Source organism: Poecilia reticulata, chromosome 17 (assembly GCF_904066995.2).
Source record: "Poecilia reticulata chromosome 17, P_reticulata-male-v2, whole genome shotgun sequence".
In the NCBI taxonomy this organism is placed as follows: Eukaryota; Metazoa; Chordata; class Actinopteri; order Cyprinodontiformes; family Poeciliidae; genus Poecilia; species Poecilia reticulata.
This window is the reverse complement of record NC_088846.1, coordinates 25,633,237-25,653,378: the sequence shown is the minus strand read 5'-3', so window position 1 is coordinate 25,653,378 and position 20,142 is coordinate 25,633,237. Positions and strand designations below refer to the sequence as shown.

The window sequence follows — 20,142 nt, the reverse complement described above, 5'->3', positions numbered from 1 at the left end:
TATTTTCAATGTATTATCTAGGTTTATTTTTTTCCCAATAATATACCTATTTGCTGCATTTTTGCCAAACTTATTAGATGCATAAATATTGTTGTCACTTGATTTCAGGACCTTCTAGCAGTATTTTATAAAGTTTTCCCTGCTGCTCTTTGCAGATAAAGTTTTGTGTGATTTTGGACTATGATCCCCTCTGCTATTACCAAGTAGAGAGTAAAATATCTGTCTTTAGAAGTCAAGCTTCACTTTCTTTTTCTCCACCACTGAGTTTCACTGTTGGATTTTTAATGCTTGGCAGGAAGTAACAGCATCAGAGCTTCTTTTGTGAATCGTTCTGCCTTATGAGCCTCAAAACCCGTCTGCTGAGAGCAAATGGAATCAAAACAGTTTAACTGGATCCATCTGCTAAAAAGAATAAAATAAATACACTTGTCAGACTTTATGCAGCTGACAGTTTTACAATTTGATTAATTATTTCACCTACTGTTAAACTCTAAAATCTGAAAATAGCGACTCAATCTAATCTGCTGTCTCTATTATCAAATCTGAAAATAAAGAATCTTTCATGCAGGGGTCATGATCATAAAATGATCTTCAAATTTGAGCTAATTGATGCTTGCTAAGCATAAAGCTCACACTAAAAGTAAATTTTATAGCCGTAAAAGAATACTTTACACATGCTTCCTGTGACAGGTTCTCTGTGTTCTGACCCGTAGCCGCTGTAAAAGAGATTAGCTTTACATTCAATAACAGAGCACAAGCTACAGCCGTTAAATGTGAAGTTAATTGTTCAGTTAATTGCATATTATGTCACATTTGGAGGCAGCGTAATACAACAGCTGATTACATTTTATAGCAGGTAACCAGACGCACTTGCTTTAAATGCTTAATGCTTGGATAATCTTTTTTTCATTTGTCTTGGGAGTGCTGACTGAGCACGTGAGCTTGTCATTTGTATTCCTATAGGAAATGCAAAACTAACAAAGCAATGCCAAGTGTCGAGGGACTCGGCTGTTGTTTGTTTTATGCTAGCTCTGTGCAAGTTTTAGAAAGAGAGAGAGTTTGTTTTTAGCTCAAGTTATTCAGTTTTCTTATATATTTGGTGTAAACTGACAAATTATAAGAGGGGATAAATGTTCACTTCACTAACGCTTACAGACTGCACCTTTATGTGCACATTTCAGAGAGCAACTAATCAGTCCAAGACATCCAGATCCGTCCGTGATTCAGACTTGCCGTCATTGTAATTACTGTACAGCGCTTAAGGACTTTGCTATTTGCATAATTGATTCTTTTATCAAGGCACGTCTCGCTATCTCTCTCATATACAATCTGTTACGCCAAATGGATTTTTCTAACAAGGGCAGATCTGAAGCTCTGATTCTGTTGTCTCCCTCTCACTGCGTTTCTTTTCATCTCCTTTTGGAGCAAACACCTCCGTCTTTCCGATCATCATACTCGCATTTTCTTCAAAAACTTTTTTGTTCTTTCTACAATGCCTTGAAAAAAGGTGACCATACCTCCTAAAATCCTTCACATTTCATTAGGAAACACCTGAGAAATACAATATCAGAAAATATTACAATGACAATATTTTGGTATGAAGATAAAAGTTGTGATATGTGCTTATTTTCTTATTTGCCCTTCCATCACCTTGTCCATCACCTTGTCATTTGTGTCCGGTATGAACATCTGCAGCCGTAAAGCTCAGTCCAACAGGCTAAAGATTACGTTAACATGCAAAATAAGAGTTTTCCATATTATCAGGACACTTTGGATATGTTAGCCAGCAATTATTGAACTCCAAAACAGTCCTTTGTGATATGAATACTGTGGTGACATATTTGCGATAGATTGTGTAGACCTACACTGACATCCATGGGTTTTTATGAGATTTTACGTGATAGAAACTCAACGTAGTGGTTTTTCAGCTTTAAACAGCAGCTTAAGATCAGTCAGATTGCATGGAGAAGAATTACGAGCTTCAGTTTACAAGTCTTTAAACTTGTAAACTTTACAAGTTGCTGTGCCTAAAGTTTCTGGCAGGTTTTCTTCCAGCATTGTCCTGTATTTCTCCTCAAATGTCTCCACATTGGTGGCATATTTCCTGTCGTTACTGAAAAAGAGAATCCCCGGAGCATGATATCTCCAATGCCCCTGTTTACTGTCTGTGGTGTGTTGGGTCATGTTGGCCAAAAAAGTTAAGTCTCATTTAGGTTAGTTTGCCTTCTTTCACACCTTTGACTAGTAAGTCAGTTTAACAGGGGTGTAATAAGAACAAAAACAGCCCAAAAGATCCACTTTATTTACTAATTATGTGGCTTCTGAAGGCAGTTTTTCCCCCCTGTGGATTGTCTTTAGGGGAATCAAAGGTTTTTGATAGTAAAATAAAAAAATATAAAAAAATGTATTAGCTACTTTGTCTTGTTTATGACATTAACAAAAACAAGAGCTAGTGATTAACATGATAATCCTAAAATGTCCTTTTGTTTCATCTGTTGCTGTTATCTTTTTCTGCTCTTCTTTCTTCTTCTTTCTTCTTTTTCTCTTTCCACCTCCTCCACACCTTTCTCCACCTTTTCACTCCACTGCTTCCTTACTTTATTTGCAAAGTGTGCACATCAAGCAGCTCAGGTTTCTCGTTTCATCTGTCTCAGGCCCACCAGCTACTTCTGGGAGAAGGCGGAGGGAGAGCTCCCCCAACTGGCCAAAGCCGACGGTGCTTTCTTGTCCTTTTCAATGCTCAACAAATCAGATAACGGCATGTACATCTGCCATGCTGCCAACGACATTGGAAAAGGCAGAGGGAGCTACACACTTCAGGTGCAAGGTAAGGGGAGAAACACTGAGGAGAAGTAGGGATTTATGTTGAGACAGGGATCTTTTACGTTTCTTCATCATGTTTTTTATTTTTATTTCTTCTGTTGTGGCTTTGCTTGTACGTCCATCTTTTTTCTCTTCTGATTTCCTTTTTTTGTTTTGTTTTGTTTTTCTCATCCAACCGTGCAACCATAACCACCAAACCGCTTTCGCACATTGTTGCGCCTCTTTCCCCTGGCTATTGATGTGCTGTGTTTGTTCAATGCGTTGGTTGGTCTGTTTGTGGTTTTTTTTATTATTATTGTTGCGCTTTGCTTGCCTATTTCTCTTCGCCTTGTAACACATATTCCTCCACCCGACCCACAAAGACGACCCCGACTCCTCAAACGCAGTTACCCCCACGTTTTTCCCCACTTCCGTCTCTCCCTCCTCCCCACCTGACGTCTTCCAAGGCTCAGGGTCAGACTTCAGTGACTTCATCTCCACCTTTTCCCCTGACTCCTCCCCCTCGACGGCTGTGATCTCAACCACCGTCCCGCCATCTTCCACCACCACCACCCTCTCCAACGCCCTTTTCCCTGACCTGCCCTTTTCCCCTGACTCCTCCCCTCTCATCCCTCCATCCCCTGCGACTCCCTCCCTCTCATCCCCCACCCCCTCAGTTTCCGTCCAGACGAACGGAGTTTACACTTTCACAGGTAAAACCAGTTCCACACTTGCACTCACACAAGACGTTTAGTAATGGAGTGGAAAGAAGGGGGGGAGAACATTAAAGTCACTGCTTTGTCATTTTCTCCTTCAATACACAAACTGCATAGCTGTCAGAGATACTTGTTTTATATGCACACCCATGCAAACGCTCATAGAAAACACACAGTGATGGACAAAAATTGGATTTTTGTGGCTGTTTGCAGCTATTTCATGCTTTTTTTTCTTGTTGTCCTCTTTCCTCTTATTGACATTCCCTAATCCTTAACCCCCGTATCCTCAACATGCACTCCTCATCTTTATCCATGCATCCGCTCCTCCATCCATCCACCCCTTCATTCATCCATCATTCATCTAAATATTCAACTGTCCATCTACTCATCTTGAGAAGATGATGCACGCAACTCGACAGGTATAACTTTTTCCAGCAGTCTCATGTTTGTGTGGGTGTCTGTCGTTTTCAACCACCTGTCTGTGCATCTATCTGTCTGTGATGCTGTCTTGTGTTTGTATGACTGATGTACTAAAAACTTATTCAGAAAGATGAATGAAATCCCCACCCACACAGCATACAGGTGCTTCTTAATGTATTGGGATGTAACTGAAAAGTCCATAACAGTCATTTTAATTCAAAAAGGGAAATTCACATGTAAATTACCAACACAGATCACAAAATGTCACATTTATACTCTTCCAAGTGCTGAAACAAACCCTCATAGCTTTTGGCAATAAGTTAATATTTTTTTGGTCTTTGGAAAATGAGCTGTTTCAAAAACCTCCCTTTTGTTGTGTCACAACTGAAGGGCACTGTGCCGTTACCTAGCAACTCAAGCCGAGATCCAGTATGTTTGGTCAGCTGGTTTTACCATTGCATTCACTGTACAATGGCTGCTGGAAAATGCAAGTGTTTGTTGGTGACTTACCATCCAGAAACCGCTTGCTACATTCTTGCTGGTTGTGCAGGAGGCTCCATTTCTGCCGTTCAAAGGTGTACAGTTGTATAATTGTGCATTTGTTTGCAGTCATTGCCATGCATGAGTATAAACATTTCGTTGGAGTGTGGCAGCTGCAGCTTATTTGGATTTCCAGTAACAAGTCGCCCTAGTTCATTCTGAAAGGGACTCAAAGTGGCCAGAACTAAGCAGACTGAGCAATCTCATTATCTAAAAATGATTTTGTGCAAAACATGTAATGCACATGTTGGTCTACCTGGAAGGAAGACCAACAAGGAAGTATTATTGGTCGCCCGTAAGCTTTTGTTTTTTCTAAATTTAAAGAGTATATGTTACAGTTATTTGAAGCCCCAAATTTAGCTTTTAAGAAAATTAGAATATTACCTAAGACCAACAAAATAAAAGCATGTTATGGCCTACCTACGCAATCATGGAATAGACTGCTGCCTTGACAGTCGGTGTCTGTCCAGCAGTCAGACAGAAACATCCTCCACAAAATGTCCTTACTGAAAGAGCTGGCTGATCACAGAATGCTGCATCCAAGCATATTAATGGACAGAAAAACCTGGTGAGGATTCTCTGGGAGTGGACTGCTGCTGGTGACAAAACAGAATAAAATGGAAATAATCTTACCTAAGATAAAAACATAAAACCAGAATGTAATGTACAAGAGAAAGATGAGAAATGCCACCTCAACAATGCAGGGGAGCTGAAGGCTGATCAGTAGGTGAACATACTGTACAGCGCATGGACGTGGTTTTCATGAGGCCAACAACTCCTGTTTATTGGTCTATTAAAACACTGCATTATTAGAACATTAACGTTTTCTGAGTAACTGAATTTTGGAGTTTCATTAGCTCCAAACCATAAACTTCAAAAATTATAAGAAATACTCACTTGAGATACATATCAGTCTATGTGTAATCAATCTGTGATTATATACGTATGAGTTTCACTTTTTGAACTGAATTACAAACTTTTCGATGATATTCTAGTTTATTGAGATGCACCGGTGTCTTCCTGTGGTTCTTGTGTTTTTTTCTGTCTGGTGTTCTGGGGAGAAAACAACTCCAGAGCAGGACAATGAATTTTTGAAAGCAGCACACACACGACGCACATGGACAGACCGCCTCTGAACACGACAAGACGTCATACACTCGCTTTTCTCTAAGACATGCCAGCCAGCATGACCTCTTAAATGGTACAAGTCATTTACACATTGTTGCACTTCCTGTGTGTGTGTGTGTGTGTGGGGGGGGGGGGGTGCGTGTGTGTGTGTGTGTGTGTGTCAGTGTGGTGTAGGGTGCGGGCGCTGGATGTGAGTTGATCTTGGGTCTTGTCTGCCTTCCTTTGATGCTGACAGCAGGATTTATTGGCTCATTCTCATTCTCGCCTCGTCAGCATGCCCCTCTCACCTCCACGCCGGCCATTCAGAGTGTGTGTTCCACTTTAAGTGTGCTTTGTCTTTTCCTTCCACTTTTCCCTCACTCGTCAAGCTTTTCCACTGTTCTGCTCTCTGTCGGTTAGCTCTCGTCAGGTCCTGCACTTCTCTGAGAAATAGAAACTCCTCCTTGCAAAGTTGGATGCTCACCACATCAGCTGGTTGTGATCTCTCTCTTTCTTTTCCCCCCATCTCTGCGTTTGTCATTGCATCCTGTTACTGTAATCACACGGGGTCTCCAAATAACCTCCGTCTTTTTTTTTCCTTTTGTTTGGCCCTTCAAACACTCGCTTAATGGAATCCAACTTCTCCCCTTGATTTCACAAAGTGTTTTATGCTTTTTATGTCCCACGCGTTGGGGAAGTGCCACTTCAGGGTTGATTTGATCTGAGTGACTTCCTTACAAACACCCCGGGCTTTTATACAGCCTAAAGAGACAGGCGAAATAAATGCTGTCTCAAATTGTTTTGGCTGAAAACTGATACCTTCTCCAAGCTCTAAGAGGCCAAAATGGCCGATGTAAACAAAAGGGAATAAAACTTTAAATCTTGAATGAATCTGTGAGTAGTTGTTCTTCGTCACAGATTAAGCAGGAAACACACAATCAACTATTGACTATTGATTCACAAAATTAAATAAAAATTATTTTTTTCTGATAACAATAATATTAATAACGCATAATAAAACACATAACTAGTATTTACTAATAGGTGGTCATATTTATTATTACATGTTATATTACTGTTTTTCTTTTTCTCATGGTTAATTGTTCTATGTTTGTATGTTTTTGTAATGTTAACTGTTTGATAAATATATTAAGTATATAAGTCATAATTACCATGATGACCCATAATGCACCTTCATTCATTAAGGAGGAACTTTGCAGTGTTTTTCGGTTAAAGCAAATTGCTCAATATCAGCAGATTTAGGAATAAAAATTAAGGAGAAAACAAGGTTTTTACTTCCCAGCAACTCTTTTTCTGATATATATTTACATTTAAAGCATCTTCATTAAGAGCAAAGTGGAACCAAAGTCAAATTTCTTGCTTGTCTGCATAAACCTGGTGAATAAAACTTATGACACTCATACATTAACTTTCAAGAGATTAAGATGTTACTTGGCAGCCATGTCGACAATGTGATACCAGAAACAGTCCGATGACTGCTGCAGGATATCCTGCTCGTTTTGGACCACCAACAAGTTTGTCTCTCTTTCTAAAACTTGCGCAGAGCTAGCATAACAACAAAACCGACAGCTGGGGAGATTTCACCCAACATCTGGAATTACGTTTGTTCCCGTTCACTGAAGGAAGCTGTAAGCTGCACATTTCTGTGTAAGTTAGGCACAAACAATTGTTAATGGAGGGTGATGAAATTGCGACTCTCTTTCTCCTGGCTTTGTTTTCGCTTCCTTGTTTTTGTCTTGTGAAGAAGGTTTGCCACAGTCTGTATTACATCCTGACATGTTTCTTTGCTCCCCTGTTCTTATCTTTTCTTTTTGCCTTCCCTCTGTCACTCTCCCCATTATTTTCTCTTGCTCTATTTCTGCTGCCTTTCATCATCCGTCTTCCATTTCCACCAATATTCATCCACCAACCCCATGTTTCTTTTCCTCTCCCCCATCACGATTCCTCTGCTTCTTATACATTGAGGAATGCTCTCTGTCTTGTCTCTTCTCTGTTTTCTTCTTATGTCCTCCAGCTGTATGGTTGCTACATTCTCGTACTCTTATATTTCCCTCCTCTCGGGTCCTAACTTCTTCTCTTCCTGTCATCCCGCCCCGCCTGACCTCCTCTGAAGACACGACAGCCATGTCGACATCTTCGGGCGTGGACCACGCTGTGATCGGAGGGGTGGTGGCTGTTATCGTCTTCATCCTGCTTTGCCTCCTCATCGTCCTCGGCAGATACCTCATCAGACACAAAGGTCAGCAGCTCTGCACAAACAAGCCTGCAGACGCATTCATACATTCATGCATGAACATACAGAGAGACGAGCTGACATACATATGGATGCATGCAAAAATACGGCAACATATCATCCCCACATACATGAATATAGAGAGAATGACTGAGGGAATTTGAAATGTAGACGACAGAAGATGATGACGGAAGTTTTTGACATTCTTAAAGTTTATCACATGTATTTTCAGTTTTTATGTCACATTCACATAAAATAGTGTTGTGTAAGGAAGTATAACATGGTTTTCAGTTATAAATACAAACCTGACATTCCTTTGAATGCAGGCCTTTCCACTCTGATACCCTTAAATAAAACCCTCTACAAAGAACTACCTTCAGAAGTCACTTAATGTCCGTGTGTGTAATTAAATCTCTATGTTAATCTGTCAAGGGGAAAGTTTTAGAGGTTTGAGAACAAACAGGAACATAACGACCAAAGAACAGAGCAGACAGGTTAGAAATGAAGAGGTGGAGAAATTTACATCAGGATTAGGTCATAAATCAATATCGCAAGATTTGAGCATCTCACTACTCAGTCCAAAAAGACAATAGTATAACTGCTGCCCCAATGACAGGTCAGTCAAAGGCAGCATTATTTTGAGATGGAGCAAAGAAACCCATGAAATCTCTGGAGAAGCTGCAGAAGTCCAACATAAAGACGCATCTGTTGGCAAAAAGGGAATAGTTGTGTATTCTATAAATATACTTACAGAAGAAAGGTAAGAACAAAGAGATTATTTAAATAAAACAAAAAGAAGTAGAGGCAGTGGCGCAACTACACATTATTCAGATGGATGCGAAAACATAGATCGGCGACCCCCCAGGAAAGAAACATCAGGGTGAAGGAGCGACGGTCACTCACTCGTATCAATCCAATTCTCATACCGACTTAGTACCGATGTTTTCAATATTTTAGATGGACCTGCCTGCCTCTAAGAGGAAGTCCTGTCTGCAGATTTCCAGAGGCCATATTGGGAATAAGATCAGACAAAAGTTGACACTGTTTGGTTTGCAGTTGACCCTGAAACAGCCTCCTCATTATGACACATGGTGGAGACATTACGCCATTCCTCATCAGGGGCTTTGAAGCTGTTAAGAGTCAATGGAGGATGGAGATAAATATAAGGCTCTTCCCTTATATTGAGATAAATATAAGGCTCTTCCCTTGTATTGAGATAAATATAAGGCTCTTGGCGTTTGGAGGTTGGGGCTACAAAAGACCCCAAAATGGAGGTGGAGGGTCAGATACTGACCATAAAACCAGACAACCACAGCTGTTTTCCTCTTGTCTGATCTGATCTGCCTAATGCATAATTTTCCTTCAGCTTCATGATTATGCAGCATTTTGTGTTGGTCTGTTACATTAAATCTCAGTGAAGGCCATTGAAATGTGTGGATGTTACATTACAAGGATGCTTCCAAATAGGACATGGTGGGAACTGGACACTGTTTTAAAATCCATTATGGTGGTTGTGTTGCTTAAACTGGGCTGTGAGGCGCTGAGCCGACTGACGTGCAGAACCCAGATGGCTGTTTTGTGATGTCATTTAAATCAGAGGAAGCCTGCTAGATGAAATGTAAATGTATCTGGAGCTTTTGTCACAAGACATATGGTGACCTAAATAAAAAAATACTGCAATTTGGAGGGAAAAATCTGACTAGTTTGGGGAAAACAGTGAGTGATAGAAGTATTATATGAGTTTTTATGACTAAAACTTTCACTTTGGTATTAGTGGGTGAAATATCTTCACATCTGATGACCTCATCGACAGATCTGCACATCCTGTTCAGACCTCCTGTTTCCTACATGTTGAAGCCCCAGTGATACAAGCTGATGACAACTCATTACTGTTCATTACATGTTTTGTTTACACAGCTTTCTTTCACTTCAGATTTCCTCTTACTGGCAATTAATTAAGTCACAGTTATTTGGGCAAATGAATAAATCATACTGTTGTGATGGTAAAATTAATTACTCCCATCCCAGGGTGACTTATTAACTCGGTGGTTAAAGTTTTGTGAGTACAGCAAAAGTGTATTTAGTTTCTTTCTGTTACACGTTTACCTTTTGTCCCTAAAAGAAATAACTTTTGTGCTTCTAATGGAAATCGTAGAACAGTAACTGAAGATCACAAGAATATGATGGAAGAGCTTGAAGATTCTCCAGAATATTGTGTGATTACCGCTTGTGCTCAGGTCCATTTTATTTCCCAGGTCACTCAGTTTAGGTTCCTGTTGCTGCAGATCCTTTATTCAGCTGGGACTCACAAAAACATCCAGAGCCTGGACTGATTAGAGTTGCTTCTTTGAGCAAAATTCAAATCAATGTATCCTAACTAATTCAGTATTCACAAATATGCCTCTAATGAAAGTTTGTGTCTAAATATGTAGATTTATTTTTGTTTAAGTAATTGTAAATGTCTGCTTTGTTATATTTAAGTCAAATTATGAACTTACTGCATATGCTGTAAAAGTGTGTTTCCATAAGAAAAGCTATACCAAGCTAAGTAAACACAGCTTATGTTGCTGCATTAAATGTTATACCTTATACATATATGACCAACTCTGGCTTTAATATTAACAAGATAAAATGCACTACTGTTAGAAATGAGCTGTGCTGCCTCCACAACTGCAAGCAGTCAAAATAAAAACCAAAGTTTAGTCATTATTGCATCGTATCGCACTAAAAATGTACATAAAATTCAGCCTTTCATTTTAGTATGTTCAGTTAGGGGTGCAAAGAAAATCCTAGTATTAAGATATTGGTTGTTGATTTTTCTTTGTTTGCTTTTTCTATTTACAAAGCCCCAACAGTCACAGCTATCGAGCTTTTTGTGAAATACGTCTTTATGTAACTGAAACAATAGTTAAATATATTCACGCTTATTAACATGAAGCAGACGCTCGTTCTTCCTCTAATGTTGGAAATGGAAAAGAGAACATCCCATTAAAGTAAGACAGATGTGTGTCAAATTATCATAATTTGGGAAATGGTTGTAGGAAAGACATATGAACACATAATGTTAAAGAATTAACTTTAATATTTAAAACAAGTGCAGCAGAGAAGAAATGTCAAAATGTCTGAGTCGCAGTAAACAGGGCCATCCTACAGTCACCTGGTCTCCAATAGCAACCATTAGACACCATCTACATGCAAAGTGGATATCTGAAAACATAAACTGGGACATCATTTGGTCTTTTAGCAGGATGATGATCCCAAACAAATCACCCGATGGTTGATTGTGGTTATTGACCATAAGCTGCGAACTTTGGCTTTAGAAGAGCAAATTTAGATATAGTATGATTTCAGCTGCACTTAATAATAAACTGACTTTGGTTGGTGTGGTGAACTTAAACAGTTTTGTTTTTCCCCAACAGAAAGGGTCTGGTGTTGGTACGCTAGGTTTAGTTTGCTGTCAGATGAAGAAGATCATGCAAAAACATAACAAAAATTAAAAACACCATTGCTGCATTCTGGGTTTAATGGTTTTATGGTCATTTTAGTGGTTCATATAAACATAAATAAGTAGGCGGGTTCTCCCCACATCCTTAACCAGAATGTTGAAGCAGTGCCAGACCTCATTCCCAGCATCGCTACACAGTTGATCCTTTATTACTTTATCTCACAGAAAGCAGCTCTATGGTGATATTGAAATGTCGATTCTGCATATTCTGAATAGCAAGTAACTCAAAAAGATTTTGGATAGTAAATAAAAGACATCATTAGCTGGTAGATTGATGTTTCTGTTGGGCTGATTATCTGTCTCCGCCGCAGTAGTTCAGACAATTAAACCACCAGAAAAACAACGAGTCGCTGAAAGCTCTCCTTGTATTTGCTTCGGAGCCACACTGGAACATGTTGACACAATCTCATCTCAAACATCCCATCCTACTGGGGTCCTTCGCTCCCAGTGGTTGACTTTTATGGCCTCTACAATCTTTCTACTCCACCCTTTTCCCCTCTGTCTCCGGCTCACTGGGTCACGCTTTTTTTCTCCTCGTCCCACAGGAACGTATCTGACCCACGAGGCCAAGGGTTCCGACGACGCCCCTGACGCCGACACGGCCATCATCAACGCCGAGGGAGGTCACTCCGGAGCCGAAGAGAAGAAGGAGTACTTCATCTAGATGGGTGGGGGGGACAGAGTGGTGGTGGGGGGGAGAGAAAGCGAGGAGGAAGAGGAGGAAGAGGAGGATCCAGCTGGAGGAGAGAGGAAAGGGAAAACCTCCATTTGTTTTCACAACAGCTTCAGTTCTTTACTCTGTTGAAGGGATGTTGGCAAGAGAAGGGAGGTAAAGAACTGTGGGCGGAGCTTCAACTACCCTCTTTGCATTGATACAGGGAAGTGAGATCTTTTGCACTGACATTCGGATGAACTGAAGTTACACACACATGCAAACACACGCGCACACACACATGATTCAGTTCTTGTTTTCCCGCAGACTTGAACGCTCGTAGATGCTCAGATTAACAAAGCCGAGCTTCCTACTAACACATCCTGATCCATTATCACACACATCCTCTCACAAGCATCCCTTTTTTCAACTGTCGGCGCAGTGAAAAAGCTCAATTGTAAACCACATTCTGACATCGTCACGACCTCGTTCCTCCTCCACAGCGCAGCCCACAGCGGGTCTGCCCCCTTCACGTTCCTGTCCTCATGCTCTCCATCACAACAAGGCAGAGTCCATCCTTAAACTTGCTTAGTGTAGACAAAATTATTGATTGGAAAACTTCATCTCCTTCCGTCTTTTTTTAATCTTTCTATGCCATCAAACCGCTTCCTGCGGACGTTCAGATTTTTTCACAACGCACCACCACAAAAACTTGCAAAAACAGCATTCCCACCTTGTGCTGCCAAGCCCAGGGCCTCCAGTATACATATATAAATATATATAAATATATAAATATAGAGTTATATAGCATTCTTTTTACTTGACAGAAAACATTCGGTGTGTTGTAAATACACTTTCTGTTCTGTTATTTTCCTGCATTCTGTCACTCTTCGGCGCCCCCTATCCTCTCTCATGCAGCCCGTTACTGCATCACAACAACTTATATACTCAAAAATAAAATAGAAAAAAAAAAGCCTGCCTGTTTTTATTACTTGCGTAAAAATTCAGAGTCAAAACGATCATTATCTTTGGACTAAAAAAAAAACATGTAACAACCATGATGTTGCAATGAAAACTAACCTTAACTGCAAATATTTGTACAAAGAATGTTTTTCCTATTGGTTTGTTTGTGTTTTCTAAATTTCTTTCTGGATTTTCTTAGGGAGATTTTGTGTTTCCTGTCAGCGTCTTGTTGTGTTACCGTCAGTGTTAAGAGTTTACAGTGTCTGCTGGTTTGTCAGTTCAACAGTCTTTTTGTTTGGGCATTTCTTTGCTTCTTTTGTCGTGCCCTGCTCCGTGGCGACACTTTCACTTGTCAGACCTTCAGCTCTAAGTCTGAGTTAAACATTCAAAATGAGTTTAATAGAGTTTCCTTCTTGTCTTTCATGTAGTTTCCCTTCAAACTCAGCCTGCTGAACCTAACTTTCACCTTCAGATCGCCTTTCTTGGCAAAGTCATCTGGCTCTGAGTCCGCTGAGTCGGGGCTTCACTGGCTTTCTCTAAGAACCTGCCATGTTTGCTGCTCCGGGGTTGAGAAAATGCTCACAGGACCTAACAGGACTGTCTACATGCATTATAACCAAGTTCCTGGAAGAAAAGGGAGGGGGAAAAAAAATCTCTTCCCGCTATGGTTTTCTTGTGTGAGCAGGACTCGTTGGCCAGCTTAGCGAAAGCTTCCCATAAACGAACGCTGCTTTATTAAGGTTGAGACTTGGCCTTGGCAGTAGCAAGCCCCACTTGGCCCAGGCATGGAAATTGATTGCAATCTAACTAAGAGGCTCTGGCTGCAGGTTGTACACATGCCAAGGCTCTGTTTGGCCAGACGAGGGTTTCAGGCTGCTCTAATACTCAAGAAAGTCATTTAGGGAACCTAATGTCCTCTTCTACTTTTCTCCTTCTCCCTCCACTCGTCTATTTCTTTTCATACTTTAATCAATCAAGCTGTCTGTGTCCTGATCCACCTTCACCCTGTCTCCCCTCCTCTCGTTGCTCCTTCCTTCCCCTCCCCTCCATCTCCGATACATGTCCAGAATCTCCTTGCCCGTCTTTAGCTCAGTGAGGAGCCTGTGTAGACGGGGCTGTGTGAGCTGAAAGCTCTCTGTAGGAGATGAATCACGGATCAGTTTTACAACCTTCACTACAAAAAAACCCACAAATATTACCAAGTATTTTTGTCTGGTTTCTAGTGTAAATATTTTTAGGACACTTGAAATATGACAAAACTAACATACAAATAACTTTTCAGCATAGAAGGTTGTTTTAAGTAAGTAATTCCTTAATATTGATTTTGAAAAATTCTTTTTTTCACTGATAGATTTTTTGATATATAACAAGACATTTCCATAATATAAGTAATCTGGCAGTGGAACTACTTTTCTATCATGATTAAGGAATGATTGACTTATAATAAAACAAGCTCCTACATTTTGCAGAAAATTTGTTTGTAAGTTAGTTTTGTCTTATTTCAAGTGTTCTAAGATATTTAAAAATACGTGGTAAGAGTTTGTGTTTTTGCAGCGTTCCTGTATTAAGTCTTGTCTGCCACCTAAGAGGGTTTAGTGAGTTTCTACTGAAAGAATTATTGGCTGGTATATGTTTAGCTGATGCAGATAATAGTGTTTTTGATATTTTGCGATGCGGCCATACTGTCGCCTCAGAAGTACAGCGTCATGGGTTCGCACCTCCTGCTGCTTGCATTTTGTCCCTGCACCTGCCTGAGTTTCCTCCAGGTTCTCCTTCTGCAAGTCCAAAGTCAGGGTACAGTTAGGCTGCGAGTGTGAATGAGCAAATCATCATCCCTGTCCGTCTCTCTGTGTTGACCCTGTGATGGACCAGAGGCCTTTCCAGGGTGTGCTCTGCCTTTGCCCTGAGCAGCTGGGATAGGCTGCATCCCGGGCGTACAGCCCCTACAGCAGTGGTACCCAGACCTGGTCACCAGAGTCCACTGTCCTGCGTCTTTTGGATCTTCGGTTTCCAAACATTTTCTAATAAGCACCACCTCCGTAAATACTAATGTTGCCAGGCACCAACATGCTGGCACTTTTTTCTTTACTGCATCTGGATTTTGACTTGGCTGTTTTCATCTATTGGGTCTGGATGCTCGGATCATGGATTTAATTATGCATTCCATTATTTGTTAGTTGATATTTTCAAATTGGAAGAATGAATACGAAGGTCTTCTGTAGTTTCCCAACAACCTGAACCTCAAAATCCAATATGGCTCCAGCCAGTTGAAAGCAAAATAATAAACAGTTAATTGCACATTTGTCAGTGTGCATCTTATTAAGTTTAGTATCAGATTGTGGTCTGCAACCTGTTAGTGAATAAATAAACACTAAACAGTAAATAATAGTAATTATCCTTTTACTGGCTGAATTATGTTATGCATAAAATGCATTTTTATGTCAAACAGATTCTAAAACAGGTTATTAATTTACATGTCTGGTTGGAAAACCAGCTAAATGAGGCATTATTTCAAAGGACTTTGACTAAGAGATGTCAGCAAGATGCTCCCAGGATAATTTGTGTTGAAACTGTGTGAACAAATTCATTATTGAAAACTTAAATTTCTTGAAATACTAACAAATACTCCTTTCTTTTGAGCAGCTTCTGTTTGAAGCTAAGATTATTCTATATTTAATTCAACTCAAAAATACCTTTTTGATCCCAAAGAAAAATTAAATATGGTTTAAATGACTCATATAATCCAAGCATCTTCAAAGAGTCGTTTTGGATGTTGATGCTGGGGGCAGAAAAAATGAATCTAAATGATCCTCTGACTGAAGACTGTTAGTGTTTGACAGTCACAACATGAAAACAGCTCAATATTCAGGTGACAGAGATGATATTTTACAGCAACATGTCTTGGATAACACCACCAGGTTTTGGCCAGGCCTGCTAATCCACCTCAGTTGCTTTTGCCACTTTCTTTCTAAATCTCTGTCTGTCCACATTTTTTAGAAAGCCTGGCAGAGAGACGTTAGAGACCACAGGATGTGACCCTGGTCACCTCCTTTTCAACTCCTCTGGGATTTTGAGTGCGGTATTATTTACGCTTTTGAGACATTAATCATTTGCATCTGGTCACAAAAAGTATATCTTGTTGCCACAGTTACGCATCTTAAGTTTCTGAAAGTGAAACAAGAGCAACATCATTCAAAACCAGAGGGGTTAATTGTCCAAACATGTAATGTCTCAACCATCAATACTGACAAATGTCTTCAAATCAGAACTAACAGGCACTTTGCTGCCACCGTTAGTGGTACAACTCTACAAATTAATTTATGTAAAAGGATAATAATTATTTTTTTCTTAAGAAAAATCTGAATCTGCATAATCTGTATATATCAACTACGTCCAAATTCAGAAATAAAAGAGCAATTAGCACTTTGCTAAAAATTCCTCCTAAGGAGTTATTGGTGATGTTTACCTTCTCCTCTCAGTAACTAATATCTCTAGCTTAAATTTAAGAACCGAGAGAAATGTTACATTATCCATTAAAAAAATACTTCAGAACTGAATTCGGAGTAATAGAAACAACATCATTGTTGTGGAAATATTTAATGATCACAAATACACCACAAATAAATTCACTTTGTAAAAAAATGCTCCATGTCTCCAGTTACCAAAATCTGTTTCCAATGTGGTCAAGATGAGCAAACAGGGAAAATATGAGTGAATATCCCAGTTAACACACACCAGGGTTATATAACAGGCTTCTGGGGAACTTGGTGGCACGCTAAGGATGCAGTCTTTGAAAGTCTATGTGCTGGAGCAACACGTCTTCAAAAAGTGCAGGATATGAGGATCAGGGTCTGGGGACCACTACTCTATGGGATAAAGCAGGCATAGCTGATGGATGGGTTTTTTTAAAAAATATTTTTATTTTTTTATTTTGAGTTTGACTCAGCTTTTCATCTCTGTTATGGTTGAAGAGCAGAGAATCAGCTCTGTCTCAGAGAGCTTGTTGCACACTTCAAGGACATTAGCATTGAACTGTATTTAGCCTCAGTCCACTGTTACTCTGCTCATGCTGGAGAGAGGAAATACTTGCCTCCTACTTAAAGTATAATGTCTTTTTAAAAACTAATGGACCTGTATTTGCCTGTAATTTATCGTCCTGTTCTTTGTCTTAGTTAATGTGCTAGCATGTAGCTTGCATGAGGAATGATTGGAAAGTGTAGATACTGCTGGAGACGAGAAGTGCCGACAAGCCACTCTCCTGAGACTCCGCTGCTGCCCTCTGTTCTGCAAACATACGCTGTGACCCAGATAAATCCGCCTGTAACCTCCTCATCTCTGCCCACCAACCAAGTACGACTCTTTCTGCTCTTTCCTCCAACACCCCAACATGAAATCTGCATTTGCTGTTGAACTGGGACGCGCAGTCAGTGAAACTGTATTTTCTAGCTTGGGTGTGATGGCGACTAACTGTCCCCAGGTGCCAGCAAAGCATCACTTCTCTTCTCCGTCTTCAGTCAGTTTTAGCCGGACTGTCCCTCACTCAGTCATCATCTCCTCTTTAGGCAGTAGCAAACAAGCTGCCTGTCATTTTCCCCCCGTTTTGTAGAGGAAACTATTTACTTTTTAAGTCATGTTTTTTAAAAGCTGTGCATAATCATCAGTGTTTGAGTTTCAGTTTGGTTGATTATCTTTTTTTATTATTTAGATTTCCCAAAACTTGAATGTTAGAATTGTAGTATTTGCATTTATTTTCTTGTTTCAGCAACCATTTTTATATATGTTCCTGTATATAGTGTTGCCTTTCTGGAAACTCTTACATGCAGACCCATACAAACACTTTACACACACACTATGGGTGCATTAACACACACATACATGAATATGCACAGCAGGTTTGTCTGCTCCTGTGGTGTGTGTGTACTTTAGTGTGTGTGTGCCTGTGTTTGTGGATGAGTGTGTATCAAATGACCCAAACAGACTCCAGAGACACTCTTAATGTGTTGCGTTCACAAAAATATTTTTTATTTCCATGAATAAAAAATAAAAAAATCCTTTTTTTTTCTTATTTGGATGAAAAGTCTTCCTTTTGAGTAAATATTCATATCACATGGAAGTAGTGTTGTTGTGTGTGTTCATTTGTATAAAAAAGGCAGATGATGTCATCAGTGTGCGACCCTGACAGATGCTGTGATGGGGTTTGAAACTGTTGGCTGAAATGTTCCAAAAAATATTAGGTTTTGTTTTGTTCTTTTCTCCTTCTCTTTTTGTTAGAATATGAGTTGAGTTGTTGACTTCAATAAACATGAATTTGGGTTAATTTCATCTGCTTGCTGCTGGTTCTTCCTGATTAGAAAGGATCTCATTTAAACTGCGTTGCTGGCTGTAAGTGCAGGACTTGCCGTGACACAGTTCGTCTTGGGAGACGAGACGGTTTCTCCGCTTACGCTGATGAGAACTGGAAACAGAAAAACAAAGATACTGCTGGCTGCCCGCTGTCCTAAACAAAGCAAAGCACAAAACTGAAGTGTATCCCTGTTGCTTTACAATAATAAGTTCACTCAAATATTCACATTACAGGGCAAATAAATGTATTACAACGATGATGGTAACAAATACGCACTTCATAACTCTAACTCTTTTTCATCAAAATATATTTTGATGAAAAATCAACAGCACTCTCCTCTCCCACAGGACACAGTTGCAAATAGAGGAGATCCTTGGGGATGCAAACAATTTCACAAAACAATACCACCAAAGAAGAAACAAAGTAGAGGATCTACTGATCATAAAGTGACACACTTACAACAAACATAGTGGTTTCCATTCTATTTAGGGCCAGGTATAAGAACTATAGCAACAGAAGACATTTTGTATAATAATAATAAAGTACAGACACAACCAGGTTACATGTTAAATCAGGATGTCTGTGTTGAGTTTTTGAAGAGAAAAACACATCAAAATAGATGTGGAAAAAAATAGAAACAAAACAGGAAATATATGCTTTAAGTATATCAAGCAATAAATCAATTAATTTCATTTATAAAGTACCTTCCATACTAAAAGCAGTGCAAAGTGCTGAATAGAGAAAATACTAAGGAGAAATGTGACAAGATTTTTGAGTTGACATGAATTATTATTATTATTATTATTATTATTATTATTATTATTATTATTATTATTATTGTTGTTGTTGTTGTTGTTGTTGTTATTACTTTTTACTATGTTTCACAATATTACTTTCAACTAGCATCAAAATTTGACAACAAAAGTAAAACAATTGTTTTGGAATAAAATGCTTTTCTTTGTGGAAAACATTTTTAACACTGATATTTAATACAAGTAATAACTAAATAAAGAAAGTAAATAAGAAACATATTTTTTTTCCTCTTGTTAGGCTGTATGAACTGCCTACAGGTTCAGCAGTGCTTTTGATTCAGTAACCAATCAATGTATCATCGAAGAAGTTGATAGTGTTTCACATTTTTTGCGCCTCGCAACTACACAACATGGCCACCAGAGGGCAGTACAACACAGTGAGTCAAGCAATCTTGGTTTTAATACTGTAAATTGTGTTAGCGAGTAAATTGGAAAGCCACTTTCCCATTTTGTTCTTTCAATTTAATTTGTTAAAGGAGTATTTTATGTACGGATATTAAAACTTCTCCTGATAAAGCATACTTACATTACATATGTTTTATTTCTGTCTGACATCAGAAATCCATCATTTTTAAGTATTTTCACCATTTGTCTCTCATTTGTTCCAATATGTCAGTATGTAATAACATAAAACTGCTGCAATTTTCTGTACTTTAGGAAGAAACCGAGACGACAAATATTCACCCATAACATTGATATGATAAGATGAAAAAAACAATGTCGATATTCTGGTTATCCGAATTCTGAAACGATACAATCACTGATGGAGCACTCACACATTTCTGGAATTTACACAAATTAGCAGCTGGAAATAATTTCTCAGCAAACACTCTGCTCGTGCTCTCCAATAATCATTATTATCCATCAATAACTTCCATAGTAATCTTCAGATTTTAAACTTAAAGGATCTCGTAGTTGAAGTTGTGAGGGCCAGACCGCTGCTGTTCCTGGCGCCGTCGCTGCAGCGCCCCCTGCCCCCTGCCCCTCTGTGGAGCATTAACTGAGATTTGGAGAGGGGAGGCGTGGA

General features: G+C 39.4%; 1 protein-coding gene across 5 annotated transcripts in view; it reads left to right on the top strand.

Moving 5' to 3' along the window:
• cadm3 (cell adhesion molecule 3) overlaps nt 1-18,281 on the top strand; it is a 148,704-nt gene extending 130,423 nt beyond the window's left edge. For 3 of the 5 annotated variants that reach the window (XM_008433970.3, XM_008433971.3, XM_017310130.2), the window contains exons 8-12: nt 2,655-2,827; nt 3,186-3,515; nt 3,917-3,937; nt 7,720-7,845; nt 11,890-18,281. In XM_008433970.3, coding sequence (XP_008432192.1) covers nt 2,655-2,827; nt 3,186-3,515; nt 3,917-3,937; nt 7,720-7,845; nt 11,890-12,008 — 769 coding nt within the window. In that variant the 3' untranslated portion in view covers nt 12,009-18,281. The remainder of the gene's footprint in view (nt 1-2,654; nt 2,828-3,185; nt 3,516-3,916; nt 3,938-7,719; nt 7,846-11,889) is intronic. The other 2 variants (XM_008433974.3, XM_008433975.3) reach the window with 2 other exon arrangements.
• The last annotated feature ends 1,861 nt before the right edge of the window (nt 18,282-20,142 follow it).